Source organism: Salmo trutta, chromosome 23 (assembly GCF_901001165.1).
Source record: "Salmo trutta chromosome 23, fSalTru1.1, whole genome shotgun sequence".
NCBI classification, from domain to species: domain Eukaryota; kingdom Metazoa; phylum Chordata; class Actinopteri; order Salmoniformes; family Salmonidae; genus Salmo; species Salmo trutta.
This window is the reverse complement of record NC_042979.1, coordinates 27,277,719-27,301,181: the sequence shown is the minus strand read 5'-3', so window position 1 is coordinate 27,301,181 and position 23,463 is coordinate 27,277,719. Positions and strand designations below refer to the sequence as shown.

At 42.4% G+C, this 23,463-nt stretch overlaps 1 protein-coding gene across 4 annotated transcripts in view; it reads right to left on the bottom strand.

Annotated features, from left to right (window-relative positions):
- The window catches only part of mast4 (microtubule associated serine/threonine kinase family member 4), a 166,596-nt gene that overhangs the window by 115,596 nt on the left and 27,537 nt on the right, over positions 1 to 23,463 (bottom strand). For all 4 annotated transcript variants that reach the window (XM_029709662.1, XM_029709663.1, XM_029709664.1 and 1 more), the window contains exons 2-3: positions 12,218 to 12,365; positions 8,246 to 8,370 (exon numbers count right to left, since the gene is read on the bottom strand). In XM_029709662.1, coding sequence (XP_029565522.1) covers positions 8,246 to 8,370; positions 12,218 to 12,365 — 273 coding nt within the window. The remainder of the gene's footprint in view (positions 1 to 8,245; positions 8,371 to 12,217; positions 12,366 to 23,463) is intronic.

The window sequence follows — 23,463 nt, the reverse complement described above, 5'->3', positions numbered from 1 at the left end:
GTGATCGAAGTAATCTTGAAGTGTGGAATCAGATTGGTCGGACCAGCGTTGAACAGACCTGAGCACGGGCGTTTCCTGTTTTAGTTTCTGTCTATAGGCTGGGCGCAACAAAATTGAGTCGTGGTCAGATTTGCCGAAAGGAGAGCGAGGGAGGGCTTTGTATGCGTCGCGGAAGTTTGTAGCAATGATCCAGAATGCTGCCAGCCCGGGTAGCACATTCAATGTTGCTAATTTAGGGAGCCTTTGTTTTCAGATTTGCTTTGTTAAAATCCCCAGCTACAATAAATGCAAGAGGATGTGGGTTTCCAGTTTACATAGAGTCCAATAAAGTACTTTCAGGTACGTCGAGGTGTCTGCTTGGGGGGGGGGGGGGGGATATACACGGCTGTGATTATAATCGAAGCGAAATCTCTTGGTAGATAATGCGGTCGGCATTTGATTTTAAGGAATTATAGGTCATGTGAACAAAAGGACTTGAGTTCCTGTATGTTATGATCACACCACAACTCATTGATCATAAGGCATACCCCCCCCCCCCCCGCCCTTCTTACCAGAGAGATGTTTGTTTCGGTCTGCGCAATGCGTGAAGAAACCGGGTGGCTGTACTGACTGATAACGTACCCCGAGTGAGCCATGTTTCCGTAAAACAGAGAATGTTACAATCTCTGATGTCTCTCTGGAAGGCAACCCTTGCTCGAATTTCATCTATCTTGTTGTCAAGAGATTGGACATTGGCTAGAAGTATACTCGGGAGCGGTGAGCGATGTGCCCGTCTACGGAGCCTGACCAAAAGACCACTCCGTCTGCCCCTTCTGCGGCACTGTTGTTTTGGGTCGCCTACTGGGATCCGATCCATTGTCCTGGGTGGTGGTGCAAACAGTGGATCCGCTTGGGGAAAGTCGTATTCCTGGTCGTAATGTTGGTAAGTTCACCCCTGGTGAGACCAAACCGCGACTCGTCAGTGAAGAGGACTTTTTGCCAGTCCTGTCTGGTCCAGCGACGGTGGGTTTGTGCCTATAGGCGACGTTGTTGCCGGTGATGTTAGGCAGGTCCTCACCGGACAACAGGCCTACAAGCCCTCAGTCCAGCCTCTCTCAGCCTATTGAGGACAGTCTGAGCACTGATGGAGGGAATGTGCATTCCTGGTGTAACTTGGGCAGTTGTTATTGCCATCCCATACCTGTCCCACTGATGTGATGTTCGGATGTACCGATCGTATGCAGGTGTTGTTAAACGTGGTCTGCCACTGCGAGGACAATCAGCTGTCCGTTCTGTCTCCCTGTAGCACTGTCTTAGGCGTCTCACAGTACGGACATTGCAATTTATTGTTCAGGCCACATCTGCAGTCCCATTGCCTCCTTCCAGCATGCCTAAGGCACTTTCACACAGATGAGCAGGGACCCAGGGCATCTTTCTTTTGGTGTTTTTCAGAGTCAGTAGAAAGGCCTCTTTAGTGTCCTAAGTTTTCATAAGTGTGACCTTAATTGCCTACCGTCTGTAAGCGTCTTAAACATGCACCTGTGGAACGGTCGTTTAAACCCTTTACAATGAAGATCTGTGAAGTTATTTGGATTTTTACGAATTGTCTTTGAAAGACAGGGTCTGAAAAAGGGAAATTTATTTTTTTGCTGGGTTTATGTGTAAACACACATACAACCAGTCAAATGTTTGGACACACTCATTCAAGGGTTTTTCTTTATTTTTACATTGTAGAATGATAGTGAAGACATCAAAATTATGACATAACACCTGATGACCGCTTTCCAAACTCTTCGCATTCTCTCAACCCGCTTCATGAGGTAGTCACCTAGAATTAATTTAAATTAACACGTGTGCCTTGTTAAAAGGAAATTTGTGGAATTTTTCCTTCTTAATACGTTTGAGCCAATCAGTGTTGTGACATTTACATTTTAGTCATTTAGCAGACGCTCTTATCCAGAGCGACTTACAGTAGTGAATGCATACATTTCATACAATTTCATACATTTTTTTTCTGTGCTGGCCCCCCGTGGGAATCGAACCCACAACCCTGGTGTTGCAAACACCATGCTCTACCAACTGAGCTACAGGGAAGGCTACAGGTCTACCAACTGAGCTACAGGTTGTATACTCAAGGTAGGGGTTGTATACTGAAGATGGGGCTATTTGGTAAAAGACCAAGTTCATATTACGGCAAGAACAGCTCAAATAAGCAAAGAGAAATGATAGTCCATCATTACTTTAAGACATGAAGGTCAGTCAATACGGAAAGTCTCAAGAAGTTTGAAAGTTTCTTCAAGTATAGTCTCAAAAACCATCAAGTGCAATAATGAAACTGGCTCTCATGAGGACCGACACAGGAAGAGTTACCTCTGCAGAAGATAAGTTCATTAGAGTTAACCACCTCAGATATTGCAGCCCAAATAAATGCTTCACAGAGGTCAAGTAAGACACATCAACTGTTCAGAGGAGACCGCGGGAATCAGGCCTTCATGGTCAAATTGCTGCAAAGAAACCACTACTAAAGGACACCAATAACAAGAAGAGATTTGCTTGGGCCAAGAAACACAAGCAATGGACAGCAGACCAGTGGAAATCTGTCCTTTGGTGTGATGAGTCCAAATGTGAGATTTTTGGTTTCAACTGCCGTGTCGTTATGAGATGCAGAGTAGAGCTTCACCTCTTAAGGATTGTCCCCTTTCTTTCAATTTTTGCCTAAAATGACATACCCAAATCTAACTGCCTGTTGCTCAGGCCCTGAAGCAAGGATATGCATTGTCTTGGTACCATTTGAAAGGAAACACTTTGAAGTTTCTGTAAATGTGAAAGGAATGTAGGAGAATATAACATTAGATCTGGTAAAAGATAATACAAAGAAGAATAATATATATATATATATATATATATATATATATATATATATATATATATATATAAAAATGTTGTACCATCTTTGAAATGCGAGAGAAAGGCCATAATGTATTATTCCAGCCCAGGTGCAATTTAGATATTGGCACTAGATGGCAGCAGTGTATGTGCAAAGTTTTAGTATGATTCAATGAACCATTGCATTTCTGTTCAAAATTTGGGATCAAGACAGCCCAAATGTGCCTAATTTGTTTATTAGTAACTTTTCATGTTCAAAACTGTGCACTCTTCTCAAACAATAGCCATTACAGTGAAAGAATACCATGCTACTGTAAATTGGACAGTGCAGTTAGATTAACAAGAATTGAAGCTTTCTGCCAATATCAGAGATATGTCTATGTCCTGAGAAATGTTCTTGTTACTTACAACCTCATACTAATCGCATTAGCCTACGTTAGCTCAACCGTCCCGCAGGGGAACCACCAATTCTGAAGTTAATGGGAGTATCATTTGTTTTTCAACAGGACAATGATCCAACACACCTCCAGGCTGTGTAAGGGCTATTTGACCAAGGAGAGTGATGGAGTGCTGCATCAGATGACCTGGCCCCCAAAATCACCCGAACTCAACCCAATTGAGATGGTTTGGGATGAGTTGAACCGCAGAGTGAAGGAACAGCAGCCAACAAGTACTCAGCATGTGGGAACTCCAAGACTTTTGGAAAGCATTCCAGGTGAAGCTGGTTGAGAGAAAGCCAAGAGCTTTCAAAGCTGTCAATCAACGCAAAGGGTGGCTACTTTTAAGAATATAAAATATATTGGTTTTATACTTTTTTGGTTACTACATGGTTCCATATGTGTTATTTCGTAGTTATGTCTTCACTATTATTCTACAATGTAGAAAATAGTAAAAATAAAGAAAAATCTTGGGAGTAGGTGTATCCAAACTTTTGACAGGTACTGTATATACACTGAGTGTACAAAACATTAAGAACACCTTTAATATCGAGTTGCATGCCATTCAGAGGGTGAATGGGCAAGACAATATTTAAGTGCCTTTGAACATGGAATGTGCCTCTTTCTGCCCTCAGAAAAGCCTCAGTTTGTCAGGGCATGGACTCCACAAGGATGCTGGCCCCCATGTTGTCTCCAATGCTTCCCACAGTTGTGTTAAGTTGCTAGATATCCTTTGGGTGGTGGACCATTCTTGATACACACGGGAAACTGCTGAGCTTCAAATACCCAGCAGCGTTTCAGTTATGACACACTCAAACCAGTGCGCCTGGCACCTACTACCATACCCCGTTCAAAAACTGCCCATTCACCCTCTGAATGGTACACATCCACAATCCATGTCTCAATTGTTTCACTGTTTAAAAATCCTTCTTTAACCTGTCTCCTCCCATTCATCTACACAGATTGAAGTGGATTTAGCAAGTAACATCAATAAGGGATCATAGCTTTCACCTGGATTTACCTGGTCAGTCTCATGGAATGATACATTCCACTGTATATAGTGGATGCCTAAGCCTATAGGTCTATGCATCCAAAGCCCTGATGCATTTAGTGCTCAAATCTCTGACAGCTGAACAGTGATGTGGACATACTGTACTGTTTTAGGAGAACAGAAAACAAAAATAATTGGCCATAAAGTTTTGCATATTCTACACATCGAAACAGAAGAAAGTATTTTTGTTATAGGTGGTTTAAGGACATGTAAATGTGGCTCATTTGGCCAATATTCCTAATTTACTGATGGTGCTGGCTGCGCCAGGTCGGTTCTGAACGTCCGGCAAAATTCTCCAATGCCCGGTAAATTGAAATCTTCCCGGTCACGTTACTTAACGGAAACCCTGGCACACACACTGGCAAATATTTTCTGGCAGGCAGACAGTTTGAGTGACAGAGAGGGCTTTGAATAGGTAATTTGTTTGCGTTTTGTGTAGGGCTGAAGGAAAAAATGGCCACAACGTAAAACATTAACCGGTTCCCATGCTCTGAAAATAACCGTTCTGTTCCGGGACAGTATAGATCACTTGCGTTCATGGTTCTGATTTTGGTTTCTCAAATATATATATATCTCAAAAGGGTCATTGGAGTTTGAAGCAGGAGTTGGAACCGGTTCAGCGAACAAAACTGGGAGAAAAACATATTTTTTTTTCTCCCAGTTTTGTTCGCTGAACCGGTTCCAACTCCTGCTTCAAACTTCAATGGCCCTTTTGAGAACCCCACCGTAATGAATTAATAATTCTAATGATAATTTGTATTCTCCTAAGAATATTATATTTCAGCATGAGATCCATGGGCCAAAGCCTATATAGAGATTGGATACATATAAAGCTGACATGGGCAGCCCTGACAGGATCTTCCAAAAGAACAGAAGAGGATTATGAGAAGGCTAATGTGTTTTTTCATATATAAAAATAGTGTAACATGGTCCCTGGGGCTAAACAGCCCAATGCTGCAGTGAAATGTTTAATTTGATGGAACAAAGCCAGCTTTTCATACGAGACGGATTAGTTTTTAAACTGTGATTCAAGTCCCAAAACTCAGGATACCTGCCGACTGAGAATGCATATTCTAATATACCTCTTACAATCCAAGTCAGTCATTGAGCACACTTATTTACCAATAGCAACCTGGTTAATAATATTTCCTACTTTTCAGACATTGCGATCTGGAATTCTGTAGCAATGATCCACAATCATCTGGTCCCACAGAAAGCCATCTCAGGTGTAACTAGTTGGGCATGGTCCCTGACAAACACAAAAATAAAAACTGTCCCTGACGACAGTACTGTATACAGAGACTTTTCTCAAGGTCAAATATGAATCACCAGCATCTATTATGCACCCAGTTTCCTGACAAAATAATACCACGACTCTAGAGATGGCGTTCACCTGAGAATTTACCACAGTACTATCCACTCTAAAAGATGCTATTAGGATGTGGCCATGCATCAAGGATTCGACGCGTCCACACCAGACTGTGTAAGCAGTGGGGAGCAGCATTTCATTTCTTCAGGGGGGCTAGGGAGACAGAGGCATGAAAACAGACCGATAAGGATAAACATTACCATCAGTCGTGCCGTGGACTGATACACCAAGCTACACCAAGCTACATACCAATCAGACAACACAGATACTCTGACAGTTATACAAATACATACCTACTAACATGCAGACATACAACCCTCAACATGCACACAAATACTCAAACACACATACAAAAGGTGACCACGTAAACCGGCGCACGCACAAATACTCTCAGAATACGCACACAAAAACTAGCTACCAATGAGAAACAATAGATGAGAATACGGCTCTTCTCTCAGCCCTGTGTAATGACATTCTGTTTGTGCTGCATTGACCCTGGCCTCAGCAATCATTGATTTCAATCAGCCCTTACTAAATGGGGTCTGGGCTCCTGTTTACAGGGTCTGAGGAGAATCTAATAAGACGTGGCAGTCTCCAGGGAGGCTCTTCACCCACCACTCCACACTCACCTCTGGGGAGGGGGCATGACCTCATGGAGACTTCATGGAGACCAGACGCATTGGGGACCTGATATTAATGGGGATCTGATATCATGATATGATGGGGACCTGATATTAATGGGGATCTGATATCATGATATGATGGGGACCTGATATTAATGGGGATCTGATATCATGATATGATGGGGACCTGATATTAATGGGGATCTGATATCATGATATGATGGGACCTGATATTAATGGGGATCTGATATCATGATATGATGGGGAACAGATATTATGACAGTTTACCAAACCAGCACTAACCCAAAAGATTCAACTGATTGACTGATGATTAAGCTGTTGGGTCCCCAAAAACCAGGATTGGGGAAACACTATGAGGACCAAACATTGACCATACTGTGATCTTTTGTATTTTTATTGACAATTATTTTACCAGGTAAGTTGACTGAGAACATATTTTTCACAGCAACGAGGGTGATAGCTGCCATGAGATCTTTAGTGGGTTCTAGGTCTTTGGATTCTTACGGGTTCTGTGTCTTTGGGTTCTTACGGGTTCTGTGTCTTTGGGTAAAGTCCTGTTGAACATTTACTCATTATCTTGTTGTCATTGATTATTTGTTAGATTGTGTATGGGAAAAGATAAGATCAGGCATGTGTACAGGATGTTAATACATCCCTGTGTCAAATACTGTATGACTACTCTTTCAATTAATATACATTGAGAATACTTGTTTGTTTTTCATGTGCCCACATAACACTGTATATTGACGAAGCACATTGAATCTCATTCACAAAGACCCATGTGTTCATCAAGGCTCTGATATGCATGCACCTCAAACAATGAATGTCTGTTGGCAAACTCCAAACAGCACACTGGCGCCCCCCAGTGTTGAGAAACATTCAGCACGTTCGATATTTGCTCAGATCCAAACAGCTGTCTATAATGCTGTAAATTGTTTGGTTTACAGAAACATCCACACAGATGGGCCTTCTCTGAATCTCCACATTCAGATGAAAGCAAATCTTATGACAAGACATGACTTGGGAAAACACTAATGAAAGATGTACTCTGAAACACATGGTTTTAATAAATATTGTAAGTATTTTTCTGCCCGACTTCCATTGTATCCAAGAGTTAATGAAAACTGTATTTCAAATTTCTGGTTTCTCCCCTGTTTATGCACCTTCGTTGGAAAGCAATGTAGAGGCTGTATATATTTTCATTTGTACAAGTGAAAACACAAACAGATAAAACCCCTGGGCTGGACTGAGTGACTCATATCTGGACAGAATCGGCTTAGCTTCAACTTTCAATGACTTCTCACTCACTTGAAATGGAGCAGGAATGACATCCTTTCCCATTAAAAGTAAAACCGGGCTGGCTATCGTTTTGTTATCTGAAAGGACATAGGCGAGATGGGTGATATCTGACTTAAAGGTTCGTTGAAGGTCGAAGTGAGACTAGTCACTGGTGACCGAGGTCATTTCAGACTGAGGGATTAGTCCATCTCTGCTACAATCAAGACCTCAGACGGATCTCCTTTAAAACCACTTCACAGAATCACCTTGATTCTCTCTTTTTCTGGAATCATCTTTAAGTGCGCGTTGATTGTGGAACGTTAAGGGCCTGAATACTAAGGCTCTGACAAAATATGAATCACTACTACTAGAACCTTGAGATGAAGGTAAAATAACAATTTGTCTGCCATTTTTACTGATTGACATTCAGATGCTGTGTATTCATTGTATCGGAATTGCTGAATGGCTTGTATGCCAAAAAACTTCTGATAAATACAGCAATCAAATACCCGATTAACAATATCCTGGTCTCAACATCAAAGCATGGGGGGACAGAGTGAGGAAGAGGAATCATGGGATGCCATGACCCATAAGTACTCACCAGACTAGAGGTGAGTGAGGGTGCGGACTTCCCCAGGGTGGTGGAGCACATCCGCACCAGATTGGAGGTCTCTGACGGGGTCTGCCATGCCTGCTGGGGGGACACATAGGGCAGCAGGTACTTTCCTATAGGACAAGACACACAACAGTCGTTCGTCTATAGAGAGATTATACTTTTCCTGTAGGACAAGACAGACAACCAGTGTTTCCTCTATATTCATTCAGCAGCGTTGCCGCCACTCCCAAAAATATTGAAAAAATGTTTAATAATAATTTTCAGGATGGTAAAAAGTTCTCAGTGTAAACTTCTACTAAAACCAGATATGAAGTATGTAGAAAAGATAATGGAGCTATATTGTTTTAAACAAGACAATCTTTGAGAACTAACAATGACCCAAATAAAAACAAGACAGTCAGGGAGAAACAGAACATTTTTCATGATTTTATTTTGGGTGTAAAAAAAAATAAAAAAAATACTAGAAGCCAAGGATACATTCACGCTACGAGGATACATGTGGCCTACTCACACCATTTGCCCATGTGAACGGATAATAAATGCAAGGTCAAACAAAAACAAATGACTTTATCACTGAGTGCTTCACAGAAATGAACTAATCTAGTCTTTCTCCTCTCCTTAAAACAGAGTAGGCTCACGGGGGGTAAATGAGGCAGCAGTAAAAGTCAATCCACTTATGAGATTAGTGACGCTACAAACATTGCACAACCACGAGGCATACCTGAACCTGCACGAAGACACAGATTATATATTCATAGAAGGTTATAATACAGGAAGGATACTTTTACACTGATTTACGATAGATAGAGAGAGATATATACACACACATACCTATAGATACCTCAAACAAGAAAATAATCCCATAGATTAATAAATGATTAAATAAAAAAGGAGGAGATGGTGTCTGAGCAAGGGCATGTTGAAGAGATGTTTGATAAATAGAATCCTAAGATTAACAAGCTCTGAATAAATACATATTTTCAGGGGCAAATATTTTCTCCTTTCATAAATTTCTTTCCCATTGTTCTCTCCCAGTAACAGTCGCTAGATGGCAGTAGGTCCATAGGTGGTAAGTTTATCGTCAACCACATTTTATGTCCCCCGTTTTGAAATCGGCTACGCAGTGTAGAGCCCAAATAACGTGTGTGTGTCTGTGCGTTTGTGCGCTTGTAGTCTGGATTATCGTGTCACACTAGGTCTTATGTCATTGAGGCTCCTGGCAGTAACTCCAAAAGCATCTCCCTGGAATTGTGTGTAACCCTCCAGGCTCCTCTCATCATCCCTCTCATCCCCTTTATTTCCATTTCCTGTTGAAGGAAGCAAATCAGCGGCCAAGATTGGAGGATTAACAGTCCTGGCAGAGTGGAGGAGTGAAAGGGAGGAGTGGGTAGAAGGGAGGGAGACACTCCGCTCACCTCGCCGGAGGGGGGGTGTAAACTGGGTCTGGCCCTGGGGGGGCGTGTGGTGTAAACTGGGTCTGGCCCTGGGGGGGGGGGGGCGTGTGGTGTAAACTGGGTCTGGCCCTGGGGGGGGGGCGTGTGGTGTAAACTGGGTCTGGTCCTGGGGGGGGGGGGGGGGGGCGGGGGGGGCGTGTGGTGTAAACTGGGTCTGGTCCTGGGGGGGGCGTGTGGTGTAAACTGGGTCTGGCCCTGGGGGGGCGTGTGGTGTAAACTGGGTCTGGCCCTGGGGGGGCGTGTGGTGTAAACTGGGTCTGGCCCTGGGGGGGGCGTGTGGTGTAAACTGGGTCTGGCCCTGGGGGGGGCGTGTGGTGTAAACTGGGTCTGGTCCTGGGGGGGCGTGTGGTGTAAACTGGGTCTGGCCCTGGGGGGGCGTGTGGTGTAAACTGGGTCTGGCCCTGGGGGGGCGTGGTGTAAACTGGGTCTGGCCCTGGGGGGGCGTGGTGTAAAATGGGTCTGGCCCTGGGGGGGCGTGGTGTAAAATGGGGTTTGGTCCTTGATCTTGCCTTTTGATCACAGACTGACTGAGACCTTGGTAAGAAGGCGTGTGGACTCTAGCAAATAAATAACATTAGCTGATCACAAAAATGCCAGGGGGACAATGTCAGCAGGTGTGGCCTTCAAAAGGACTGGAATTTGATGACCTAAAATAAAATAGAAATACAAATTGTTCCATGTTATTCAACGTATAGTCTAAGTCCCTCCAACTCTGCCCATTGAAGCCAGTCAGACAGCGATAGAGTGCATAGCGTTCCCTTTCACACTCACAGCATTTAGATACTCTTGGTAAACACGTCACCTGATATGCTTTAGTCTACAGCCCAAGAAAGACCTAGCCAAACATGAACACTGCCGAATCGTGCCAACTCAGACAGCTAGCTAAAATGCCCGATCGTCCCTTTAAGTAGGACGCAATCAGACGGGTGAAATGAAGAGTCTGATCACATTTGATACACCTTGCAAACATGATGCACACCGCTGTGACAAGTAAGAATTCAACCACTTACAGAGAAGCGCCTTTGTCTAATTTGGGATTTGAAATATCTGGCTGAAGTAGCAAATGTGTCTTATTATGTTGGTTCTGTCTGCCATGCTGACACTGATCAAATTGTCTGCACTCAACAGTGCTGTGAAGACAAAATGAAATAAAATGGGCGCATGAAATGGGTGCCTAAAATGTGCAAATGAGGCGATGGAAACGAGAGCAACAGATGAGTTCAAATGAAACGTCAAAAACAAGCGTCAACACCTCCCTGAGAAGCTATTCAGCTAAAGTCACAACCAACAAGTGTAGGTAATACCATGGTGAAACGTACAATGTCCTGTTTGCCTATTGTGTGTGTGTGTGTGAGCGTTTACATTAGTGTGTGTGACGTGGTTGTCCTACACTTCAGGCATCATGCTTTACACTCAACTCAAACAACTATTTAGCCTTCCCATCTGTCGAAATACCCCTATGTTCCATCTCCTTTACTCTCCCAATCGCTTCTCACGAGTATAATAGCCTGGCTCATGAAGAGAGGCTATTGAGCACTGTGCGACAAGACTCTACAGTAAGCCTAGGCGCATTACACATGCATGAGCCTTGCGTTACCAAAATGTTCTGCCTTTCAAATGGGCCTTGCCTCGTGCATTTCAAAAGAGGCCGATGGAGACGTGATGCTGAAGGGGATTTTCACCCATCTCCATGAATGGTGACCTCACAGCACAAAAGCACTTATCTTGAGAAAACTTCAGGTAGGGGGTTTGTTTCTCTCCTGTTATTAAACCACGCAACATCATTTTGTAAATGGATTGTGTGTGTGTGTGTCTTTCAGACTGCCTACCATAACTAGTCACCAATTGTTTTAGTTGGACATGTCCATGAATGCCTTTTCCCTCTGCAACAGTTATCTACCTCATCACAGACTTAGGACACACATCTGCTTCTTTACCTGGGTCATGTTCAGTAGGGAGAAATATTTTCAAAACTGGGAGGCACAACCTGAACTTGTCCACTAAGAACACAGATTTTTGTTTCCCGTTGAAAAGTATTATGCTACAGTATACCCTGCTGTTCTAAGACACGTCCCCTCCCCATGGCATCCGGTGCCTTACTCTAAAGCCTGGGGGGGGACCGGATGACAGACAGGGAGGAAAATGGTGATCCTTTCTTCCTCTCAGTGAAATGACTTCCTCCCCAGTACTCATTACACACCAGCCAGGAGAGGAAATCCCTACTTAGTGTCCCGGTCAGAGCACAGCCCCAGTTCACTCCTCACTGCATTATTAGCCAAACAACCGAACAAAACACATTGTATGGCTCACCGTTCATATCTAATTCACTGGGAAATGGTCAGAGTGAAGCATCTTCTTGCTTGTGTGTATGTGTGTGTGCCTGCGTGCGTGCGTGCGTGCATGAGTACATGTTTGCATATGCGTGTGTGTATATATATGCTTGCATTTGTGTGTGTGTGCGCGTGTACTGTATGTGCACCTGCAGGGCAGATATGATTGTTACCTGTGAGAGCGCCTCCTAGGCTTCCCCTGCGGAGGTTGTTGCCGTCCTCACTGAGCTGCCTCTTAAACTTGAGGGCGAGGCCGTGGATCACCTCAGGGTTACTGGACTTGCGGAAGGGCATGGACGGAGGGTACAGGATGTTATCCAACTGCAGGAGAGAAAAGGATGTTAGGTTAGTTCAATGCATCCCAAATGGTGGATCAAGAACCACACTGGTGGGTTATGGCAAGAGCTGGGTGATATATCAAATTAATTTGATTAATTCTAATGTATGTTTTTGAGTGATATTCCAAATGCCTGTATCGCAAGAATCAAGGTTTTGTTATTTTTTGTTTTTATGAGCGTTTATGTCCACTTGTTCTCATGTTGTATTTTTGGTCTTGTCTCCTTTGCATAAAACAGCATAAAACAATAAGGAATTGGCAACTCATTCTCAATAAGGTAGGCCACTTGATTTCAACATCTGAACAATGCGGACAGGCTAACATGCTTTTCAAACAGTTGGAGACAGACAGAAGGGTGTTTTCACCTTCAATTCAACCTTATTAACTAGCAAATAGACCCAAGTTGGCTAAACTTGAAATATAGAAATTAGCTGGCTAATCACTAGCACATGGGCTTGAGAGACTGTTGATGAGACCTGTGTTAATGTTCTATAGCCTAATGACTGTGTCATGAAGTTGGCCTGTGGGTAAGGTTTATGACCCCCCCCCCATAAATACCTTTCTCCCTTCCCCTCTCTTACTGACCCTACTGAAGGACTGCTGTCCTGTTAAATATAGAGAGTCTGGGAACATCAAACAAATGGGGAAAGGAACCATATTTTGGTAATAAAACCAGTTGGAAATATGCTTGATAACGTAATGAGTATGGAGGTCAGTTCGTTGTTATCTGTGACATTATGACTGATGACAGGACGACATAAACTGTACCTGGGAAAGTATCCACCCTCTAGTTATCAGAGTCACATGGAATTGTTATGCTATTGAAATGTTTGATATTGAAATTGTTTGTTAGGAGATTAAATGTAATTTTAGCTTCCAAATGAGAGAATTGGGTTTTCATAAGGAAAGTGCCCTGCTTGATCAGTGGCCCACCCCTGTGAAGAGGGGTTATAAACGATGAAACACATCCTTTCCACCCTCTCCACTATATAAGCCTTTGACGAAAAGATAACGGTGGTTCCAGTACGTGAGGTCTGCAGCCTCTACGTTAGAAGGACACATGTCAAGAACAGAACTAAGCCAACCTTGGCGTGAGCTATGGTATGAACTGGTATGAACTTTGAGCTTATTCACTACAGAAGTGATACTTCCTAGCCGTTGAGTTAGCAGCGGCCGCTGTCGACGTGGGCTAGGAAAGGACGGACGACGGATCCAATCTAACAAACAGACAAAGATACCACCACGTATCCAATTTACCGCCAGAGACATTGTTCCGAGTTCAGGAAGATCTGTTGGCCAACCCAGCCAGCATCTACGACCAATCTACCGAAGCGCAGCTCAGAGTAAATATTTATTGCATTTTCCTTTTCCAAATGGGCGGTAATTTAGAATGCATAAGATAATGTATTAACGATAGCATAGCTGCTGTTTGTGGTTCCTAAGTCTTCCCACTCTTTCATTCAAGCCCAACCCCCTTTCCTTTGTGTAACCAGGTTCCGTCCACCGGGACGTTTTCTGTATGACATCATTGGTATTCTGTGTATTTGTAATTCTGTGTGATTAGTTAGGTATTTAGTAAATAAATAATTAAACCCAATTTTGTATTGCTGATTCAACTTGTTAGCCAGGGTTCGTGAAGATAACCAAGAATTTTCAACTTTCATTATGAGACTGAAAATAAGATAAGGGTTAATATTGACTGCTATCGATGTAAAATATTACTAAGTATTTTAAGAGTTTATTCGGAAGATAACGGCTCTATAAACGTTCTTCCGTGGTGCCCCGGCTTTCTAGTTAATTACATTTACATGATTAGCTTAATCAGGTAATATTAATTAGAGAAAGAATTTTATAGGTTAGCATGTCATATCACTTAATCCGGCATAGCCAAAGACACGACAACTGCGACATGAAGGGCTGTCCCCGACAAAAATAAAATCTTGGTCAACCATGTAGACTTTTTACATAGTTGGCAACAGAAGTTAGGTTTATATCATTTTCGTTTAGGATTTGGATAGAATGTTGATTAACCACATGACAATAATTTAAAGATATGAAGACAAATTCAATTAAACTGTTCCACGAAAATGTGCATACGAAATCCAAAACTGGCACTCAGATCAGTAGAAAATTGTAAGATAAATTGGCATTCCACGAGAGAAAGGCTGCCGACTCCTCATGTAGCCTATTACCAGCAACTTCAGGAGAATAATGGCAGAATCTACTAAATCCAGCAGGAGCGGGAGGAGAATAGTTGGTTCAGGTTGTTCCTTCTGGTTAACTAGATCTCTGGCATCCGAGGCATTCGTCTTATTTCATCAAACCGTAAGCTTAAAGCATCAGACAAGCTCAGTACATATAGTTGATTTTATTAAAACACATAGGGTGTCTATATATGTAAAAATACCTAGGTAAAGTGGAGTTAGATGTGAGGAATACATTTGACAGTTATGGAAAAAACTGGCGATCAAGAAAAAGAAGGTAAGGAGCAAGCGCTGCGTGCATATTCCGTGTGCCAAGCAGGTGCTGTTAGACTACAATACAATTTTTCTATCTGCTTGGAACAAATGTAAACACTAAATAAATTATAAGCATACCAGAATGTTGTAAAAAACATTTTGTTAAACCTATATTACAGCAAAAACTAAAGTCACATTCATTCATGAATGCAATTTCCCGAAAAGAAACAGTTCATTTGTTTAAGCTAATTATTCAAGACTTGCTTTATTTTAAAACTAAAATGCTTGATTGCATTTCAAAACATGAAGGACTCGTATGCTGTGTGATGACATGAACAAATGAATGATTGATACAGTAGCCTATAGAAGTATTGAAAAATACAGTACCAGTCAAAAGTTTGACACCTACTCATTCAAGGGTTTTTCTTTATTTGTGCTATTTTCTACATTGTAGAATAATAGTGAAGACATCAAAACTATGAAATAACACATGGAATCATGTAGTAAGCAAAACCAAGGGTTAAATATATTTTATTTGAGATTCTTCGACAAAGCAGCCACCCTTTGCCTTGATGACAGCTTTAATCACTCTTGGTATTCTCTGAACAAGCTTCATGAGGTAGTCACCTAGAACGCGTTTCAATGAACAGGTGTGCCTTGTTAAAAGTTAATTTGGGGAATTTATTTCCTTCAGTTGTGTTGTGACAAGATAGGGGTAATATACAGAAGATAATAAGTTGGTCTTTTACCAAATAGGGCTATGTCAAGAACAGCACAAATAAGCAAAGAAACAACAGTCCATCATTACTTTAAGACATGAAGGTCAGTGAAGACGGAACATTTCAAGAACTTTGAAAGTTTCTTCAAGTGCAGCCGCAAAAACCATCAAGCTCTATGATGAAACTGGCTCTCATGAGGAACGCCAGAGGAAAGGAAGACCCAGAGTTACCGCTACTAAAGAGGATAAGTTCATTCGAATTACCAGCCTCAGAAATTGCAGCCCAAATAAGTGCTTCAAAGTTCAAGTAACAGACACATCTCAACTGTTCAGAGGAGTCTGCGTGAATCTGGCCTTCATGGGCGAATTGCTGAAAAAAAATCCACTATTAAACGACACCAATAAGAAGAGACTTGCTTGGGTCAAGAAACACGAGCAATGGACATTAGACCGGTGGAAATCTATCCTTTGGTCTGATGAGTGCAAATCTGAGATTTTTGGTTCCAACCGCCATGTCTTTGTGAGATGCAGAGTAGTTGAATGGATGACCTCTGCATGTGTGGTTCCCACCGTAAAGCATGGAGGAGGAGGTGCGATGGTGCTTTGCTGGGTGACACTGTCAATGATTTATTTAGAATTCAAGGCACACTTGACCAGCATGGCTATCAAAGCATTCTGCAGCGATATGCCATCCCATCTGGTTTGCGCTTGGTGGGAATTTCATTTGTTTTTCTACAGGATAATGACCCAACACCTCCAGGCTGTGTAAGAGCTATTTGACCAAGGAGGAGAGTGATGGAGTGCTGCATCAGATGACCTGGCCTCCACAATCACCCGACCTCAACCCAATTGAGATGGTTTGGGATGAGTTGGAACGCAGTGAAGGAAAAGCAGCCAACAAAAGCTCAGCATATGTGGGAACTCCTTCAAGACTGTTGGAAAAGCATTCCAGGTGAAGCTGGTTGAGAGAATGCCAAGAGTGTGCAAAGCTGTCCAGGCTGTTAACCCTTTAGGTGGCAATAATTGCTAAAACACACATAGGGCCTTATTATCCCATCTCAAAACACTAGAGCTTTGTTCGAATACTGATACTAACCGCACTATTTGTGACATAAATTGAGTATGTAGTATGTTTAATGGTCAAAGTATGGATATAGTTAGTATGACAAAAGTTCCCGGATGTCGTACGACATTCGCCAAAATACAGAGTAAACAAGCAGTGCACACTATTTCCGTGCTTTTAGGGCCCATAATGCAATTCAGATTTGAAGAAAATGGCGGAAAATATGCAGCAGAAGTCTGACGAGAGCGGATACAAATTCGTTGCTTTAACTAATTATGGCAAATGTTTAAAAAATGTGGAGCAATGTAATAAAGTAATGACTTTTCAAATAAGTTATGTTGGCTGACAATTTGTTAGCCACGCTATTCTTACAAACCGCATAGCATTTCAGCAATATGTACCGGTATATTAGCTAGACACCTAAAGTATATTTGGCTACTAATACATTGAACAGTATATTAACTATATGCTATATAACTAACTACCGTAATTTCCGGACTATTAAGCGCACCTGAATATAAGCCGCACCCACTGAATTTTTTTAAAATTATTATTTTGAACATAAATAAGCCGCACGTCTATAAGCCGCAGGTGCCTACCGGTACATTGAAACAAATGAACTTTACACAGACTTTAACGAAACACGGCCTGTAACAAAAATAAATAGGCTTTAACAAAAATAAATAGGCTTTAACAAAAATAAATAGGCTTTAACCTGTTACATCTAGGGGGCAGTAATTTCACGGCTGGATAAAAAACGTACCCGATTTAATCTGATTATTAGTCCTGCCCAGAAACTGGAATATGCATATAATTATTAGCTTTGGAGAGAAAACACTCCAAAGTTTCTGAAACTGTTTGAATGGTGTCTGTGAGTATAACAGAACTCCTATGGCAGGCAAAAACCTGAGATGCTTCTGTTCAGGAAGTACCCTGTCTGAACATTTCTTGCCCTTCTTTATTATCTCTGTCGTTTACAAAGGATCTCTGCTCTTACGTGACAATTCTCACGTCAACAATGGAGTCTCACAGCCCGGGAAAAACAGGAATGATGTCATTCAAAGCCCTGGCTGAAGCACACGAGAGCAAATGCTGAGTGGTCAGTCAATGGACTAAGCCTTAGGCGCGTGACACGCCCCGCCCCCGGCTTTTGGTTTTTTCCTCAGTTTACAGACAGGCAGATTCCCGGTCGGAATATTATCGCTTCTCTACGAGATAAATTGCATAAATATTGGTTTTAAACAGCGGTTGACATGCTTCGAAGTACGGTAATGGAATATTTCGAAATTTTTTGTCATATTTTGCGTCATGCTCGTGGCCGAGATTTAGCGTTGGGATAGTGTCTAGAACGCACGAACAAAACGTCGCTGTTTGGATATAACGATGGATTATTTGGGACCAAACCTACATTTGTTATTGAAGTAGAAGTCCTGGCAGTGTATTCTGATGAAGAACAAGCAAGGTAAGAACATTTTTCTTATAGGAAATGTGATTTTGGTGAAGGCTACACTGGGTGGGTGTCTAAATAGCTAGCCCTGTAACGCCGGGCTATGTACTTACATTATTGCAAAATGTGCTTCATCCGAAAAGCTATTTTAAAATCGGACATATCGAGTGCATAGAGGAGTTCTGTATCTATAATTCTTAAAATAATTGTTATGCTTTTTGTGAACGTTTATCGTGAGTAATTTAGTAAAATCACCGGAAGTGTTCGGTGGGAATGCTAGTTCTGAACGTCACATGCTAATGTAAAAAGCTGGTTTTTGATATAAATATGAACTTGATTGAACAGACATGCATGTATTGTATAACACAATGTCCTAGGTGTGTCATCTGATGAAGATCATCAAAGGTTAGTGCTGCATTTAGATATGGTTTGGGTTTATGTGACATGATATGCTAGCTTGAAAAATGGCTGTGTGATTATTCCTGGCTGGGTACTCTGCTGACATAATCTAATGTTTTGCTTTCGCTGTAAAGCCTTTTTGAAATCGGACAGTTTGGTTAGATAAAGGAGAGTCTTGTCTTTAAATAGCTGTAACATAGTCATATGTTTGAAAAGTGTAAGTTTTCGGATTTAGAGGAGTTTGAATTTCGCGCCCCGCCCATCATTGGATATTGGAGCAGACGTTCCGCTAGCGGAACGTGTAGATGTAAGAAGTTAACGAAACACGGCTTGTAACAAAAAAGTAAATTCCTCACGCTGCTGTTTCCAACGTCTTATCGACTCATTAAGACCAAGCTCCTGTGCAGCAGCTCTATTTCCTTTTCCAACAGCCAGATCAATCGCCTTCAACTTGAAAGCTGCATCATATGCATTTCTCCGTGTCTTTGCCATGATGAGGGTGACAAAATGACTACCGTAATCAGAATGATGGGAAGTTTGAGAGCGCTCGATTTCATCTAAACAGTAAACAAAAAAGTTAATTGACATTAACCCGTTCGGCAATTTCATTGGTCTAATGAAAGCTTCATGCTGCCAAAAAACTGAGCACGTCACAGAATGTTTTTTTGGAGGAAAAAAAATTTGAAAGCGGGAAAAATCCATATATTAGCCGCGTCATTGTTTAAGCCGCGAGGTTCAAAGCTGGGAAAAAAGTTGCGGCTTATAGTCCGGAATTTACGGTACCCAACGTTTATTGACTTGATTATCCATGTCATTCTTAGCTTAGCTAAGTGGTATAGTCGTTGTGCGTTCTCAATGGACTTTGTAAATTAACCTAAAGGAGGGTAGCTCTCCAGGAACAGGGTTTGAGAGTCCTGGTTTAGTATCTGGTTAAGAGTTAAAGTTTTGAAAAAGTAATGCGATTCAATAAAAAGACCACTGTGAATTTTTGTATTATTTCTGTATATTGTGATGTAGGTCTATGGAAGTGCTTTATTCCGTTTCTGCATGCGCATTCCTACTATTTATTTCCGCAGCAATATCGTACAAACAATGAAGTACAGGCTGTTTTTTTGTGTATAAAATATGGCTGACAAATTATATTTGGGTGCCATTCCGCCACTTTGAGTATTGAAATATCCCCTATTCATTACCTATTGATTATTAACCATATGCAGAGTGGTGAAAAAGCAGATAAGACTTAACAGACGGACTTTAAACAACCACAGTAAAATTTAAATGAGGTCATAATTGGGCTGCAGCCAGACTTTCTGCTCCAGAATACAGCTAAATTCAATAAAAACAAATTGAGTTATAAAACAATAAGAATGCATTGGGGCGGTGTATGATTCATATTCTGACCACTGGATCAACTTCTATTTATATAATAAACATTGTGCTACAGTATGAGAAAAAGATGACTGACAATAGCCAGGAGTTTGAAACGTAAACATCCATAACCCTTGAAATAAATAAGTTATTTCAATTCTATTAAAACCAGGACAATCTGGAGAGTCCACTGCTGATTACAGACCCATTAGTTTAATAAATTGTGAAAATAAAATAATAAATAATAATAATGCTCATTAGCAAAAGAATGGCAAAAGTCTTATCATACTTCATACATATTAATCAAACAGGGTTTATGAAAAATGTACACTTACAAATACAAGAATATTCTTATCCAAGATGGCGTGGCAGTCAGACGTCTTGTCTTGTCTCGTGCCATGTATACATATTTTTCTTCCCGTTCTTTTTAATATTTTCCTTAAACCTCAACTTCAAAATACTCTCCTGCAACCCGCCTCACCCAATGTGGTGTGGATCTGTTTTTTTTCTAAAGTATTTCTATTTACCTCCGAACTGGAATACCTCAACTGAAGCTAGCTAGCTAACTAGCTACCAGTCAGCTAACCACTGCCAGCGGTCATCAGCTAACCTTTAACTCGGAAAGCTCTCGCCAGTTTGTCCAACGCGTTTCAAACCAGAGCATACCGGACCTATTTTTCCTCTCCATATCCCCGGATTCCTACTGCAAACTCTGAACCTTTTCATCTGGATCATCGCAGCTAGCTAACCGCAACCCGGGTTGACTACTTCTGGCTAACGTTTCCGTCCTGGAGCTAGCACCAACTAGCCTGGAGTTAGCCCATGCTAGGCCCATCTCCCGGCTAGGGCTCCTGGGCTACTCCTGAAGCCCACTCCTCGGCTACAATATCCGGACCCCTTCTACTGCCGGTACGGGGCACGGAACCCCGCCAATCCTTCACGACTGGAATACCGATAATCGGCCCGAAAATCCCAACAGGCCCCTCAGGCGCAACATCCCCTGAAGGCCCATTCTGCTAACCACGGCATGCTAGCTATCTAGAGCATTTTGGACTGTTAGCTGATCCATCGGCCAGTTTCTTGGACCACTATACCCAATTGGACTTGGACCCCTCTGCTACTTCGAACCCTACTAATTCCAAGACTGGTCTATCGACGTCACCGCACGAGGACGTCCATCTAAGGCCCTTATGCTAGCCCCGGCCAGCTAACTGCTAGCCCTGGCCTGCTAACTGTCTGAATCGCCGTGTCCCCAGCCAACCCAACCACTCACTGGACCCATACAATCACTTGGCTACACATGCCTCGCCCTAATATCAATATGCCTTGTCCATTACAGTCCTGGTTAGTGATTACTGTCTTATTTCACTGTAGAGCCTCTAGCCCTGCTCAATATGCCTTAACCAACCATGTTGTTCCACCTCCCACATATGCAATGATGTCACCTGGTTTAAACATCTCTAGAGACTATATCTCTCATCATTACTTAATGCCTAGGTTTACCTCCAATGTACTCTCTTCCTACCATACCTTTGTCTGTACATTATGCCTTGAATCTATGCTATCGTGCCCAGAAACTTGCTCCCTTTACTCTCTGTTCTGAACGTGCTAGACGGCCAGTTCTTTTAGCCTTTAGCCATACCTTTAACCTACTTCTCCTCTGGTGATGTAGATGTTAATCCTGCAGTGCCTAGCTCCACTCCTACTCCCCAGGTGCTCTCATTTGTTGACTTCTGTAACCGTAAAAGCCTTGGTTTCATGCATGTTAACATTAGAAGCCTCCTCCCTAAGTTTGCTTTATTCACTGCTTTAGCACATTCTGCCAACCCGGATGTCTTAGCCGTGTCTGAATCCTGGCTATGGAAAACCACCAAAAACCCTGAAATTTCCATCCCTAACTATAACATTTTCCGCCAAGATAGAACTGCCAAAGGGGGCGGTGTTGCAATCTACTGCAGAGAAAGCCTGCAGAGTTCTGTCTTACTATCCAGGTCTGTACCAAAACACTGAGTTTCTACTTCTAAAAATTCACCTTTCCAGAAACAAGTCTCTCACCGTTGCCACTTGCTATAGACCACCCTCTGCCCCCAGCTGTGCCCTGGACACCATATGTGAATTGATTGCCCCCCATCTATCTTCTGAGCTCGTGCTGCTAGGTGACCTAAACTGGGACATGCTTAACACCCCGGCCACCCTACAATCTAAGCTTGATGCCCTCAATCTCACACAAATTATCTATGAACCTACCAGGTACAACCCCAAATCCGTAAACACGGGCACCCTCATAGATATCATCCAAACTAACTCGCCCTCCAAATACGCCTCTGCTGATTTCAACCAAGATCTCAGTGATCACTGCCTCATTACCTGCATCCGTAATGGATCTGCGGTCAAACGACCAGCCCTCATCACTGTCAAACGCTCCATAAAACACTTCAGCAAACAGGCCTTTCTAATCGACCTGGCCGGGGTATCCTGGAATGACATTGACCTCATCCCGTCAGTAGAGGATGCCTGGTTATTCTTTAAGTGTCTTCCTCACCATCTTAAATAAGCATGCCCCATTCAAAAAAATGTAGAACCAGGAATAGATATAGCCCTTGGTTCACTCCAGGCCTGTCTGCCCTTGACCAGCACAAAAACATCCTGTGGCGTTCTGCATTCGCATCGAATAGTCCCCGTGATATGCAACTTTTCAGGGAAGTTAGGAACCAATATACACAGGCAGTTAGGAAAGCTAAGGCTAGCTTTTTCAAACAGAAATTTGCATCCTGTAATACAAACTCAAAAAGGTTCTGGGGACAATGTACAGTCCATGGAGAATAAGAGCACCTCCTCCCAGCTGCCAACTGCACTGAGGCTAGGAAACACTGTCACTACCGATAAATCCACAATAATTGAGAATTTCAACAAGGATTTTTTTACGGCTGGCCATGCTTTCCACCTGGCTAACACCCCAGTCAACTGCCCTGCGCTCCCCACAACAACTCGCCCAAACCTCCCCCACTTCTCCTTCACCCAAATCCAGAGAGCTGATGTTCTGAAAGAGCTGCAAAATCTGGACCCCTACAAATCAGCCGGGCTAGACAATCTGGACCCTCTCTTTCTAAAATTATCTGCCGAAATTGTTGCAACCCCTATTACTAGCCTGTACAACCTCTCTTTCATAAGAATGTTGTAATTGACAGATTCAACAGCCTTGGTTTCTCAAATGATTGCCTCGCTTGGTTCACCAACTACTTCTCCGATACAGTGTCAAATCAGATGGCCTGTTGTCCGGACCTCTGGCAGTCTCTATGGGGGTGCCGCAGGGTTCAATTCTCGGGCCGACTCTCCTCTGTGTACATCAATGATGTCGCTCTCGCTGCTGGAGATTCTTTGATCCATCTCTACGCAGACGACACCATTCTGTATACCTCTGGCCCTTCGTTGGACACTTAACCTGTTGGGGCTAGGGGGCAGTATTGACAATTTCGGAAAAAATATATGCCAATATTAAACTGCCTCCTACTCAAACTCAGAAGCAAGGATATGCATATTATTAGTAGATTTGGATAGAAAACACTGAAGTTTCTAAAACCGTTTGAATGGTGTCTGTGAGTATAACAGAACTTATATGGCAAGCAAA